The following is an 11,531-nucleotide window of genomic DNA, read 5'->3' on the forward strand; positions in this document are numbered from 1 at the left end:
AAGTATATATGATAGATTATATTGGCAATGGGCTTCATAGGACTTGCTGTTTACTCACTCCTCAAGTCTGTTTGCTGCCGCAGTACTGATGTTCATCCTGATGTATCTGCTCTGACCCACCACAGGCAGATACCTGCTTACTCACAGCATGCCTGAAAAGGCCAGGTTCCAACCAACAGAGTAGATGAGAACGAACTACAACGTCCAAAATACACCAGAGCAAGGTTTCCAGATGTGATTTTTTTGTTTAAATTCAGCTTCTCCGTTGAAAGCCTTTCCACAGTTTCTGAGCCAGCCTGTGCAGTATTCTGAGCAAACACCAAACCAGCTGAAGACTTAATATCCCACTGCAAACTATGGAAAAAAAACCAAACCAAACCAAACAAAAACCACCACCACCACCACCACCAAATCAACCCATGCAGATTTTGAGCTTTGCAGGAAACAGGTCTATCTTTCAACTTACTTGGTATCCTGCTTGGTGGAAAACTTGCCCCAGCACCCTTTCTTATTATATGTCACCTTAAAATGACATTATTATAAATATTCCCAAATATTTCTGGATGTACTTGTTACCAGCACATTTTCAACTTAACAACTGCAGCACTGCTTTGCTAACAAGAGGCAGCCCAAATGCATTTAAGTGAGCTAGGAAAACAGGTGGCTATGGAAAATACTCATAGTTGAAAACCCAGCAGCCATCATAAGCAGAGTGGTTTCCCCTCTGTATATTACATGGAAAGAACTGTTATTTTATTTACATCATTTTAATTTCTTTCAAGCAAGAGAGAAAAGAAAAACAAAAGAACAGAGTGTTTAATTTCAAACATGTTATTACTATCTGCAAAGAATTTTATAAAAGCACAAAAAGGAAGGGATTTGGGGTTTTATATTTTGAACAGCAATATAAAAATACGATGTTGGCTCAAATGTCAGCTAAGGTCCATATTGACAACTACAATTTTTTTTATTGGACGTATTTTACTGAGTATTGAACACTTGCTTATATAGGCACTGACTGAAGAATAACACCACAAAATCAGAATGATAAAGTGCAGACCTGTACTGAGAAGCAGGCCTGGTAAGGCAGTCTACTCCTACAACTCAGCAGAAAGGAAGAAGAAAAAAAAAATGAAGAAACTGCCATTATAAGAGAAGAAATGTATGATAAATAAAGTTTTGCTGTGGCAGAGCTACGTAAGGTTTCCTACAAGGTCCAGAGTATTCAAAAAATTGTCTTTTCATAATTTCTCCAGAAGTGCCATGTGACTCTAACCTGTGTGTGTATATGGCAGTTATATTTTCAAATAAAAACATATGCACTTAACAAACCCCGGCCCAGTAAGGAGGTTTGCAAGCAGCGACCAAGGCTGTGATCAGAATGACTGAGCCAAGGAAGCTGGTGTGGGTCACTAATGATGGGCTGCACTAGATCTCCTGCTTGCACAGGTACACCCGCTAAGAAGATATGGGAGTTAAAATGGCAACTTCAGCATATCCTGACCTTCCCGCACCTCACAAAGGCAGTTTTCTACAGTTCTTAGTAACATAAAAGAACATATTATTTCCAGAGCTTGCACACATCCAAAAACAAAACAAAACAAAAAGGTAGAAAACAAGAGGGAGAATAAAAACTAATATAAGCTAAAACATTATTTTGTAGTAAACAATAGAATATAACGTGCAATAGTGCAATTTCTCCTTTGCTGCTCCAACAGTGAAGTCTTGACAGATAGTCCACTGAATTTTGGCGTAGGGCATTTCACATCTAGCTGCGAGCTTGCCGGGCATTGCTGGGCTTCCCAGTCTTCGGTGCCGAATCGCTTTGTCCTGGCTCTCCTTTCCCCTTGCCCAGGTGGCGGAGCTTTTGATCCCAGCGCTGCGTATCGAAAAGCAGAGGAATTGCAAAAAGATGACAGAAGAAGTTAGAGTTTATAAATAATAAATGTTATTATGATGACAAATATGGTAACTGTGTGGCTTTACAAACAACAACAAAAATCACTGCTGCTGCCACCACAATACCCTGTGTTGGGCCCCAATGGAGGAGAATAATTATTTCCAACAGAGAGGAACATCCATTTCTTGGCCTGGTTTAATACATTCTGTGAATGAAGGGGCTGATGGCAAGGCACAGTAAAGAGTCTTCAGAAGTATCTAAAAAGCTTATGTAAATGAAGCCCCCTGTGCAGTCGCTAGGGGAAGCTGGGGAAAATAATCAAGTGCTTTTTTTTTTTTTTGAATTATCTTTTCCAGGCAATAGCAACTGCAGTACAAAAAGGCATAATAAATGTAACTGGAAAAAATGATGACGCTTTATGAAAACTGAGACTGGGATGAGAAGAGCCATCATTAGGCTTCTCCAACTGTGAACAACGTTCTCAGCAGCTTCTGCCCCACAGTAACTTAACACAGTCTGAAGTTATCAAGTCATAAATGCCACAAATTCCTAATTAGCCATTTCTCATCCTTTATACCTTATACTTTAATTTATTCAACTAGTTTCCTGATGCAAGCACTACTACTGTACCAGAAGTCATTGATATAGAGGCACAAAGACCTTCAAAATCTTTATCCACACATGCTATGTATCAATAGCTACAAGAGCTGAGAGTACAGCAAAAGTGAACAAGTATCACATGATTAGGGGAAAAAATTGAGTTTAGGTACTGCTTTTAAAAAAAGAAAAAATTATCTATGAGCCTCTTCAGTGCTGAGGCATTAGACCTACCACAAAAATGCTCCGCATATTGAAGCCAGTACTGGACAGAAAAACAACTGAATTGGACTGAAACCAGTGCTTGATAGAAGGCAATCCCAGCTGTGCAATAAGCTAGAAAATATGTGAGCTCCCAAGAAAGAAACCATATATCACCCTGCCACCCCCGAACTGGGACCGAGCAGAGATCAGCCTGCAGCAGCAACCTGGTGTTTATTCCATGGCACTGGATTTCAGAAAGTTCTGCCAAATCAAACAACAGCTTGGAATAAGATCCCCATATCTTTTCACTCATGTAATCGCTGTGGATGTACCATATTTACACAGAGAATCCTGTATTTCTAATGAGAACAATATTTTCCTGCCAGTCACCATTAAAACTGTTGGAGAAAGCATTCAGCAGAAGAGACTGGTTTGCACAAGTACAACCGCTGTGTCAAGACAACAGATGAGAAATTGTTTTAAAATAAGAGAAATCTGTGTAAAATGTAGAAATAGCCAACAGTCTGCTGTGCATCAAAGCATAAAAAGGCAGTCCTTCCAGAACATGGAAGACATTAGAATACACTAAAATTAGAAAACATTCGAGAAAACACTCATGTATTGTTTCCATTTGAGCTCACTGCTTCCAGTTGGCTACTACATGTAAAATACAAGACTTCCTTATCATGCACCTTCCATATCTAAGCAAGAGAGACAAATCTGGAATAGTCATCAACCCATGCAATTTGTTAACTATATTTAAAATTTGCTAACAGTTTTAAAGAATATTAAAATCTGAAAAGTGTAATTCTGACTTAGTCTGGAAAACACTTGTAAAGCCCTCTTTTTTCATTAATGTTACAATTCCAATGAAGTACATCTGACTTGCAGAAGGGACAGTTTCCCTACAAAGGCAAAACACTTCTGTGGTCTGCTTTGTTGAGATGAAAATTATGACTGCTATCCACTTACGCTACTTGGCACGTATTTCTGAGTAACATAATAAGCCATGTTAATTTGTGATACTTATTATTAGTTAGCTCGAGTTAGCATGTGTCTTTTTCCTTCGTTTTGTAAAACTTCAGTAGCTGTTCCATGGCATCTGCAATATTTGACTTTTGTTGAGCTATTTTCCTACCTTTACTTTTTTACCAAGTCGATCCTTCCATTTCTCGGCTATGGAGCCTTCCACCAAGAGTAACCTATAGAAGGAGATAAATTGTTACTGCACCAGCATTTGTGTATGACCTACAGAACCCAATACATGCAAGAATCACACCTCTGGGCCTGCAGAGCTTTGTGGCTCTCAGCAATCCCTCTGAGTAGAGAATATTATTACAGTGCCATGCAGAGTGTCACAAAGTTTGCCTTAGCTGGTGACTACGCAGTCTTGATGGACAGGAGAACAAACAACAAATAACACCTCAAGCATAATGCTGCAGGAGTTACCTGGAGCGCTCCTCATCTTCGTAGCCCATAATGATGTACTCTTCATTGGCACTGAGCGGTGGACAGAGGCAGCCGGAGTTTGTGTAGAGGTTTACAGTGTCCTTTGGGATGTTCACCAGGGAAGATTTGAGAATCTCCTTTACTTCCACTACTGCAGTAACATCATGACATTTAGTCTTCACCTCCTTCACTTTTGCCCGAATGACTAGGAAGAAGTAGCAAAAAGTATAGTTAACAGCAGCAGATAATACAGGTCGCCCCGGGGCCATTCTTGATGACCTCTAGGATTAGTCTTTTGTACGGTCTGTTATCAGAAGCTCAGCTGGACTCTGTAATTCCCCTGCCCCCAGCTCCTCACCACTTCATCCTCCAGCAAGAGGCTGCAGACAGCTCAGTATATTTCAAAATAGAATGAGTCACAAGCAGGAATTACATCAGATGTAAGGGTGTTTTGTTACATTTGGGCTTGATTTTTAGCATCTCCTTCTCTTTGCTCTTCCCACTGCATGTATTTAATTCATTCTTCGTACGTTCTCCTTCTGCCTCATGCCACTATTCTCAATTTGACTGCTTGCACTACAGGTGTCTGAACTTAATTTGTCACACTCATCTTTTCATGAGACAAGAATATGCATCAAAGCTTATTGTATCACTATCTCTATTGGATGACAGGCCCTCACCTTTTTCATCCTCTCTCCACTGACCCAGCACCAATCTGCTCTGTTCCTTATGAACGCCAAATACTCCTGATCTTGACCTAGTGACCTGTTTAATTGTTTCTTTACTTGCTCTTTCTTTTTGCCGTAAGTTGCATAGGAGGGAAAGTTGCCTTTCAAAGGCAACAGATATTTGGCTCTCTCACAGTGACCAGTGAACTAAATACAAAGCAAATCCAGTGGTCATACTCTAGAGAAAACCACATCTTCCACAGCTTGCAAACGACATCCTTTCCATTATAGATAGTAAACTCCTCAGATTCCTAATTTCTTATAACCTATGAAAAGTAACAGTGGACCTGACATGCTAGAAGACCAGGGCCATTTGGACAATAGAGGACGTAGAGCATTTTTAAAGGTTGTACAAACTAACAGTCAAAAAGTCATTCGTTGCTGGCTGCAATCCACAAGAAGGCAAAAGCCTAGTATGCCTGTTAGATGCCACGATGAGATTTTAGGCATGAAAATTAGCAAAAACATCCCTTTCTATGAAATCAGAATGTATCAAAGCTGTAAATCCAGAAGGAATTTCAAGCATAGGAGCCCACAGCGTCATTTTTAACAAATGACTTTTCACACTAAAAAAGTGCATGAATCCCAAATGCCCATGCTGACATTGGAATAACTAGCACTCAACGTCAACAAAGACACTCTTGTACTAACATATTAGCCTAATCCCCTCTATCCTTCTATAAACACTCTCCGTTTTGAATTTGGAAAAGTTTCAGGCCACATCTTCTGTAATAAGTCCTACTGGATTAACCATCAGTAATTGAAACCATAGGCTATTTTTGTGACATTTTTCCCAGTCCTATTTAACTCTCTGACTGTAGCCTTATAAACAGCAATCTCCTAAAATGAGTGGAAGCTGGCCATGCAGCTGTCCTTACCATAGTTATAATTGTTGCGTAGATAGGTCTTCTGGGTAGCTTTTATGGGTTTGCATTTGCAGCGTTCTACAAAACAGAAACTTTTATTTAGAAAGAAAACAGCCTGCATTCAGTGATAACCTCCCCAAAACCCCAAAATCACACCTAACAAGAATTTCCCGCCACTGAATTTACTTATTTATTACAGAGAAGTTAAATATTGAACAACAGAGGGCCTCCTCTGCTGGAAAGTGTTACAAAACTGCCCATAAGATCTCAAGTATTTCTAGGAGAAAACCTGAAGTGATTCAATTTTATTTAAAAAAAGAAAACAAAAATACATAACAACAAAAAAGCTTTACACATGAAGATGCCTAAGAGATACAATCAATGGCTGAAGTATGTCAGAAGGTGATGAGACCGAGAGATAGATGGCTCGCTGCTCTGAATGCTTCTAAGCATGGCCTTGAAAAAAAGGAACTTCAACCTTTTTAACATTGTACATACTAGATATTAGGGAAATTTTTCTTCCCATGAAGGTGGTCAAACACTGGAACACCCTTCCTAGAGAGGCAGTGGATGATCCCATGCTTATCAGAGTTTAAGAGACATTTGGACAATGCTCTTTTTAATGTTTTAGCTTTTAGTTAGCCCTGATGCGATCAGACAGCTGGACTAGACAAGCTCTTAAGGTTCGCTCCAACTGAACTATTTCGATCTAAAGAAGACACCTCAAACAAGAGCTCTATTCTAAATTAAATGAGTCAGAAATGTAGGTAATATTTCTTTCTTCCAACAGTACAATGACAAAACAAAGATGCCAATCTAGCAAGTACTGTTGCAAAGTATCCCAGTGCAACATTTTTCATACACATGCTATATCAGTGCTTCATCTAAAATGCTGGTCCAACTGATAGGTGAAGGGCTACATCCAACACAGAGCTTTGATAAAACACAGTACACAACTTTCAGGTCTCATGCCACTGTTGGAGAGTCTGTGGATAAGAAGCAGTGTAAGGTGCCTGGCCAGGGCACTCATTCAGGATTTGCAAAAAACCCACCTGACACTGGGACTGGAATTCATTGTTATGGTAAAAGCCACATAGCAGAAAGGGATAAAGGCAAGAAGCCAGGCTCTTTTGCCACAGACACATTACTTTCTCAGCTAATTCTCAGCTAGATATTATTTTCTCAGCTAATTTTACTTGAAACAACTTAAGGAGGGGCAGTGCTCAAATGTTGACTACTCCCTTAAGAAATTATAGAGGACTAAAAATTCCTGCAGTAACAAATGACTGCATAGGTGTAACTAAAACAAGGAGCTACTCATGAGTCCATATTATGGACTGTGGGACTGAAAACTGGGAGAGCCAGAGGGAATGAAGTTACTGACCAGCATACAGTAGAGCCAGCAGCTGAGAACCTCTGGTTTGTGGCAGCAACCACCTCATTGAGTATAAAACTCAGCAGATGCTTGCAGCCTGCATTTTCTAAGGAGGAAAGCTCAGCAGTTTCTTGGCAATGTTGCCTAGATCCCACCATGGTTCCACCAGCATGCTTGCTCTCTAATTTGGAAAGAATAATGCAGAGAGGCTGCCATGATCAGCCTTCTGATCTATCTACACCATGTGTCCTCAGCCCGGAGTACAATTGAAACCTGTGCTTTGGACACACCTAACAACAAAGTTAGGCTGCTGTCACTTGGGTTTGTGATCCAGAACTGTAGGTATAATTAAAAATGGGAAATTATTAGCTCTTCCAGTAGGATGACCTTCAAAACACAAAATGAACGAGTGCTGAAGAGCAGCACATCCAGCAGTGTTCCAGACAGCTAGAAACAGTACTGCATGTAACAACATTTTCATTAGTGCCTCGGAAATGCTAATTCTGAAGCCCCAGACCCATATTTTCATTAACTTTAACAATATTTCACTGCCAATTATTGTAATGCAAATATCCGCGTTTTTAAATTTTTTTTAATTTTTTTTTTTACTAGTAGAGTTTGGTGGGCTCTGTCAGAATCAGTGAACTGGTAAATTCCCCCCAAGCCCACTGCCTCACCCTCCTCCAACCACAGGTCCCAGTATCATGTGTGTGTGGTCATCTACTCTAATGTACCACTACAAGTAAAACATAATTCAGAGAAGAGTAGGTGAGCTGCAAGTACAACTCAGGTGTCCTCATTCATACTCAGTGTCCTAAATATCCAGTCTTGCCTGCTGGCTGCATTTCACTCAGCATTTAAGTGAAAGAAGACTTAACGTAGCCTATTTCTATGCATCACTGTTCTGAAATAATGATGCATGCAGCCAGTTATTTAGTTAAATCCACTGTGAAGAGTTTGGGAAATACCTTCTATTTTCTTTTTAAGGTTTCTGCATTAAATGAAAAGATGGTTAGAGACTTCTCAAAATTATCATTTATTTTGGACTGCAAGGATTTTTGTAGTTGAAAATTAAAAAAAAATACAGGAAAGAGGAGAACATCTCCAAAGAAGAGGATATTGTTTCCTTGAATTTCAAACATGTCCTCAGGAACCTATATATAGTATCCTACAGACTTAGGCTTTTGTATGGAACTGTGTTAAAATAATAAAGGCTGAGAAGGGAAGTGATTTTTGGCTTCCCTTCTGCCTGTGGGAGCTCATGCATACTTTAGACCAAATTTTGGCCCATTTTATAAGCTGCCTCGAAACACGCCATAAAAGACGTGCTGCTCTGACCCACACTCATGCAGGCATCTTGGCATTCACATTCAACAAGTTTTACCTTTTAACATTCTCCTGCTCTACAATTCCTTTCTCTGCGACACAAGTAGGAAAAAAAAACAGTCTAAATTAAGGGACAAAAATAGTCTCATATTTCCCTATTAAGAAAAAAAAAATTAGGGGAGTATCTTTTATTACTTGTTCTAGAACTAATGGATAGCACACATCCCTGATGAAGGTACTTTCTAGGTGTTCTTGTGTTTTTCAAATTTATATACTACAGAAGTTTACATAATGATGCATTATTTCTAATTACTACTTAGGAATACAGAAAGTGGCACAAGGGCACTTGCCAAGGTCAGTTCTAAAGCCAGATGCAGAGTGATGAGCAACTCATCTCTCTCATCACCTGTTACGGAGGCTTTCAAAGGGAAACACGATGCAAGTATTAGAAAACATAATTTTATTTGATGCACGTTTCTGAGCATTCCCAGCAAAGGGGAACATCCACAAAAGGTGGCTGCAAGAAAAATTGCATTGTAAAAATTCACTGACTGTTAATTCTAAGGGGAAGTCCCATTTGACGTGACTGTTCCCCCTCCAATGCTGCCAGAAGAGCTCAGGGACCACAACTCCATTAGGGCCTAAGCACCAAGACAGAGGGCAGATGCTCACACCAACTAGGACTGAGATCTCTGCTGACTTTGCCATTAAATATTCTTTTTTAAAACGTGTCAACATAATACCAACATATGCTCAACATCTATTCCATGGGAAACTTCTGCCTGTAAATTACCAAAATAAAAGAACTACAGGGAAGAAGGTTTTCTGCTATAATCACTACCTACAAACATGTCATCTTAAATACTTGTGCATGCACAGTCTAAGCAAACGCTCAAGCCTGGCAGATGCTTCCATTTTAAGTTGCGGATAAAGAAGCCTGGAAAATTTTCTAAGTAGCCTGAATAGCATGTCATGGAGCATACAAATATCTAGCTTACTTCCAAGAGACAGAAAAGTCAGCTGAAATGGGTGTGGTGCACTGAACCACAAACTGTGTTCCAACAGTAAAAAGCTAGTGATGAAGATATTACCCTTCCTCTTCACCAGCACCTTCTCTGTTCATCCTCACTCTCTTTTGGATGCAATTTTTCAATTCCACTTCCCTGAGGGCAAGCAGTTCTGAAGATATATTTTTGATATAACGTGATAGAAGATCAATGCTGAAGTTAGCAAAACTTGGTATCTAATTCTGCATTGCTCAATCATATTTAGGTGGTTATGTTAGCAAACTGGACATCAGCAGGTACTGTAGCTGGAGAAGAAAAATTCCAAAGGAATAGTAATAAATTTCAAGAAAACCCATAGTTGGCTTGCTTAAGCAACAAATTCACCTTTCTATAATATTAGCTACCAAACTGGGCTTTGCTTTTTTTGCACTGCCTGTGAATTGTAGTGACACTCAAGAGATTGATTTCACTCTGTTCAGTGAAAACAAAACCAATCAGTAAAGTAAAAACTTGCTGGAATAAAAACAGCCTCACAAGGTCTCCATTTCCTCAGGTTAGCCTGAGTTTTACCATTATCTGCAGAGAAGCTGGAATTTAATTTGAAAATCTGAGAGTCATAGTAATGTATGTATGTAAAAGAAAAACAATCCTCAGTGTTTTTTGACTCCCCACGACTGACAGAGTTGGTGTACTCACCAACTTGCTACAAAGTGAAATAATTTTCCTTCTGTACTGAATCTGAAACAGTCTGCTTGAATCTAGCCCCGTTTGGCTAAAACACATAGCACCAAAAACATTACGTGTCCAACTGTTTTTCACTTTGCTCCTGCAGCACGTGACTGTGAACACCTGCAACTTCACTTCTGCTCTCCTTGCAACTTACAACAATGGTATTTATAAGTTTATAGAAATTCATCTTGGTGCACGCGATCCCAACTGTGTCGCTTGGCAGTTTACAGACCTGGGATTTTCTCTCTCATCATTTCTGTAAGCATTTCTCAGTTAAATCAAAACTCATAGCAGTATGCTAGCAAAAGTCTGCCAACGACTACAGTGTTATTCTCCTCCCTGCATTTTCAGTTCTGCGTGGAAAAACAACTGGATGCACTGGAGAGAAAATGGTAGGGAGGAAGTGCCACGTAATGATCATTCTCACTGTTCAAGACAAAACTTGTAGTGAAATCAGCACAGCTCCCTCGACTTGAATTGCACAACTGATTTGGTCAGAAGTACACAGCCTTTGCAGCCCCAAATCCCACCTTTCCATGACAGCTATAAGCACAAATCAAAAGCACAACCTACAGGATCTCAAGATAGGGCAGAATATCTATGCATCAATCAGTGCTGCTGTTTATTAAGTATTAAAAGGATGTACTCATGCAGCTTATTTATATAGTTTTAGAAAAATGTACTCACCAATGCCGGTGCCTCTACAGTTGCCATTATTAGAATCCATTGGGAAATCTGGCATGGATTCATAAAACACATTAAAAAATGTTAGCATTTTTAGTATTGCATTATTTCAACACGTACACATATGGCATTTTATCTTCCTCTGATATTTAATATATTAAAACTCAATAAATAAGCAGATTGTAAAGTTGCAGAAGCTTGCCTGTTTCTGCCAGAGTTGTGATCGATTCTTACCTGAGCTTCACCTTAATACAGCACATAATGTTACATGCTGAACCATATTAAATAGCCTGCTTCTAGTGGTGCAGAGACTGGCAGGTTTAGGACAAGGATGGAAATCTATGGCATGAATTTGCTGGATTTAAAAATTACAAACAGAGTTTGCATTTAATAAGATGATGAAGGAGAAATTACTTTTGGTTTGCTTTTTTCAGTTACTGAGGAAATCAAACCAACCACAATCATATCATTGAAAGAAATGCCAAACCAACATTTCAGACCTTCCCCTATTCCTCAGCACGTTGAAGAACATGTTGATTATTTTGAAGGATAGATAAAGAATAGAAGGGAAAAAAAAATAACATTGTGCCAAACTTCCAAAGAACTGCTTTCAGACATTATGTGGAATGTGCCTCACATTCAAATTTTAAAGCTTTTTTTTTTATT

At 39.3% G+C, this 11,531-nt stretch overlaps 1 protein-coding gene across 1 annotated transcript in view; it reads right to left on the bottom strand.

Annotated features, from left to right (window-relative positions):
* Nucleotides 1–748: 748 nt before the first annotated feature.
* The window catches only part of FRZB (frizzled related protein), a 21,809-nt gene continuing 11,026 nt past the window's right edge, over nucleotides 749–11,531 (bottom strand). Inside the window, exons 3-7 of the mRNA XM_019617351.1 lie at nucleotides 10,869–10,973; nucleotides 5,757–5,822; nucleotides 4,151–4,355; nucleotides 3,840–3,903; nucleotides 749–1,879 (exon numbers count right to left, since the gene is read on the bottom strand). Of these exons, the coding sequence (XP_019472896.1) occupies nucleotides 1,769–1,879; nucleotides 3,840–3,903; nucleotides 4,151–4,355; nucleotides 5,757–5,822; nucleotides 10,869–10,973 (551 nt within the window). The 3' untranslated portion in view covers nucleotides 749–1,768. The remainder of the gene's footprint in view (nucleotides 1,880–3,839; nucleotides 3,904–4,150; nucleotides 4,356–5,756; nucleotides 5,823–10,868; nucleotides 10,974–11,531) is intronic.

The sequence above is a fragment of the Meleagris gallopavo genome, chromosome 7 (assembly GCF_000146605.3).
Source record: "Meleagris gallopavo isolate NT-WF06-2002-E0010 breed Aviagen turkey brand Nicholas breeding stock chromosome 7, Turkey_5.1, whole genome shotgun sequence".
Classification (NCBI taxonomy): Eukaryota; Metazoa; Chordata; class Aves; order Galliformes; family Phasianidae; genus Meleagris; species Meleagris gallopavo.